Below are 3,303 nucleotides of genomic sequence, written 5' to 3' on the forward strand. Positions count from 1 at the left end.
AGGAATAAAATTCATTTTTATATGCATGGCTTGAATGGAAGCTAAAAATTACTATAAAGTTGTTAAATTACTGAATTAAGATTGTGATGTTGACGTGTTGTACAATGTATAATGGTGAACTACAACCAACATCAACACATTTTCCCAACCCAAACCCAGATGATTCAGAAATAATGAAGCTAACTAAGCCCAAACCCGCTAATTTAAAGGGACTAGGCGTGTGTTCGAGCACATGTTTAAGCCTGCAGGTCATGATCCAGATGCGTGGCATATTTACATTGGTTATCGAAAACCTTTCGGTTAGAGATATACAAAAAGAAAGCTCAACACTTCTACTATGTAATTAACAAAAACAATCATCTGAATAACCGGAGAATGCTCATCGAAGTCTCAGAATAAGCAATGTTCAAACAACCCCACTTATAGTGTCACAAAACACGCTCTTACGAATGCAAACATTATTCACTTCTCTTTTACCAATATGCTATTTGCCAAATCCTTTCGAATAGCTATCAATATCTCTGTATGGTAAGTATAGTACTGTTCACCTATAGGTATATACCTTGTGTTTTTCATTTAACCAGCTTGCAGGACTTGTTGTTGGGTTTGCAACCAGCAGATGCCACGAGCTTCTCTTGCTCCGAGAGTGAGTGGCGGAAGTGGCAGCGGTGGCCGTAAGGACAGATGTCACCAGCAAGTACCATTCTGCAAACCTCAGTCTTGTAACGAGGATGGCGGATCACTGGGCGGAGTTCTTTAATGCCGTGAGCGAACTGGCAGTGGTCACCGTATGGGCATGTCCCCGTCTCTTGCCACTTGTTGCAGAGCTCTGTCTTTGTCATCCCTTGATTATACACCTCCACTTCTATCTCCTCCTCTTCCTCTTTCTTCCCTCCTCGCACGTATACCCTTTGCTGCAAAGTTTCCATCAAGTCAATTTACATCTTCAGTTCAAATAACGCAGAGGATCATCAGTTACATCATAAAAAAAAAAAAAAAATCATCTATGCAAGCTTAGACTCAACCGCTCATACATCGACTCTAACTAAAGGCTCCTCTCACAAATATTATTTGTCCTGCATTTTTTATTCAATCATGGCCCTTCGTTCATCACCATTACTCTCTACATCTCTAGCTCAACGAAAACAGAGGAAGGAGAGGTTTGATGTATCAGAACATGCAGCTCAGATTCAACAGTTAAGAAACGTCTATAGTGTCTTCTCAAAACACTAAACCAAAATCAATAGTTTCATTAAGTCATTTACATCTTCAGTTCAAATAATGCAGAGGATCATCAGTTACATCATAAAAAAGAATCATCTATGCAAAGGTTAGACTCAACCGTTAAAACCGTTCATACATCGACTCTAACTAAAGCCTCCTCTCCTGCATTTTATTCAATGATGGCCCTTCATTCATCACCATTACTCTCTACATCTCTAGTTCAACGAAAGCAGATTCAACAGTTAAGCAACGTCTATAGTGTCTCAACGACTTCCTATTTCCCAAAACACTAAACCAAAATCAATCAGTCATTCATCAGTATTACTCTTTAACATGTATAGTTGAGACTTCAGAGAAAGCAACTCAGTTCTTTTGTTTCTTTCTCCTAGTCAAGAATCTAATCAGTGATTCCTGTAATCAAACTCGTAACTATAAAGAAAGCAACAAAGAGGAGACTAGTTACCGTCGTACTGAGTTGCTGACCACAAGCTCCAGGCTTAGCTACGACTCCACGAGATTTTCCACATTGAGCAGCGGCGGATCCACCACCCCCACAACCACCACCACCTTGGCTCGCCTTGGAGTAACCGCTGGATCTGACGGAGATGCTCTTCGGCAGCGAAGAACGGTTCAGATCCTCGTTCGCAATCACGCTCGTCGGACTCTCCTCGCTGACGTCATCTCGACTAACCGCGCGGTTCCGATTCTCCGCGTCGTCGTCGGCCTCCGCGCCGCCGCGGTCTCCGATCGAGAGATTGCTGAGCATCCGAAGCGGGACCCGATCGTAACCGAATCTGTGGCGGCTGTTCTGGACGGAGGATCTGATCAGCTCGTCGAGCTCTCTCTTGAGGTGGAGATTCATCGATCGGAGCTCCGTGTTCTCGAGACGGAGCACTTCCGCTTCGAGCGACGCCTCGTGGAGCCGCGTGTAGCACAGCGCCTCTCTGTTCACCATATCCTGGCGCCGCTGCTGCTGCATCGCGCTGCTGGTGCGGTAGATTTGGTTAACGACTCCGCCGCCGCCGCCGCCAACCGAAGGTTCGCCGTGAGAGGTGATGACGCTGTAAGTAAACGGCGCCGTTTCGTTCTCCATCGTTTTCCTCAGCGATTCTGTAATACAACAACAAGCAATCGGTAAATCAAAGATTCAGATTCCGTTTTTCGATTTTTATCATCAGATCTAGTGGAGAAATTGACGGTTAGAGATTTGACCTGGAGTGGAGAAACTAAAGAACAACCGAGAAAGTGCCGAGAAAAATCGAGAGGAAACTTTCTTGCTCGAGAAAGGAAGAAGCTGAGCTATTTATAGTGGACTCTTGGAGGGAAGTTATGGAGAACGATTTTCGCATTTAAATAAATAAATAATTATTTTAATTAAAGTAAAAAATAAGGTGGTTGTTAGAAGTAACTAACTACAGTGCTTAAGCAACGAACTACCGTGCTTAAGCTATAATTACGGTTATGCCACTCTATTTTGACCATTTTCATGTAAATATTACTATATTGGATGTTGATAGTAAGAGCAAAGTGTTCTTTTTGATGATAATAATTAAGAAGAAGCCATAGTAGCTGGAGATACTAATAGCCAAGGCCCAGTTATGGTTAGAGCATCATTTGTTTCAACTAATTGCTTGTTTTTGAAGATTATTTCCAGGGTTAAGATTGGTCTTTTTTTACTAAAAAATAAATAATATGACTTATGCATTTTGATTCGTTGATATTGAAAATAAAAATATTGGAAAGAAGGTTTTGCTTATTTATCACAACTATAACTAACCTCTTCTTTGAGTGGTCTTTGTCAAAAATTCATCAATACAACAATTATGTTTTTGGTAACACGAAAATAGTCATTACAATTTTCTACTGTTCATCATATCTTATCATTGTCAATGTCATTGTTTGTTAAGTAACCTTTTGATTTAACATTAAGGATAAAGTTAAAAGTTCTGGTGGATCTGGTGATTACATATTTGGATGGTGAGGCAAATAATCAACAGTAACATGCATGAAACTGAAATAGATGAACAGCTAGATTAGTGTCTTATGTACAAACGCATTAGTACAAACTTTATTTAACCA

At 40.9% G+C, this 3,303-nt stretch overlaps 1 protein-coding gene across 1 annotated transcript; it reads right to left on the reverse strand.

Moving 5' to 3' along the window:
* Positions 1-361: 361 nt before the first annotated feature.
* Positions 362-2,593, reverse strand: LOC130507116 (zinc finger CCCH domain-containing protein 15-like). The gene is made up of 3 exons (XM_057001825.1): positions 2,437-2,593; positions 1,688-2,334; positions 362-914 (listed from the first exon to the last, which is right to left on the reverse strand). The coding sequence occupies exons 2-3, from the start codon at positions 2,315-2,317 to the stop codon at positions 573-575; spliced, it is 972 nt and encodes a 323-aa protein (XP_056857805.1). The 5' UTR covers positions 2,318-2,334; positions 2,437-2,593; the 3' UTR covers positions 362-572.
* Between the last annotated feature and the right edge of the window lie 710 nt (positions 2,594-3,303).

This window comes from Raphanus sativus, unplaced genomic scaffold (assembly GCF_000801105.2).
Source record: "Raphanus sativus cultivar WK10039 unplaced genomic scaffold, ASM80110v3 Scaffold4041, whole genome shotgun sequence".
Classification (NCBI taxonomy): Eukaryota; Viridiplantae; Streptophyta; class Magnoliopsida; order Brassicales; family Brassicaceae; genus Raphanus; species Raphanus sativus.

Coding starts and splice junctions, on each gene's coding strand:
- LOC130507116 (XM_057001825.1), bottom strand. CDS start 2,317: ATGGAGAACGAAACGGCGCCGTTTACTTACAGCGTCATCACCTCTCAC. Junction 915..1,687: donor GTCAGCAACTCAGTACGACG/GTAACTAGTCTC, acceptor GAAACTTTGCAG/CAAAGGGTATACGTGCGAGG.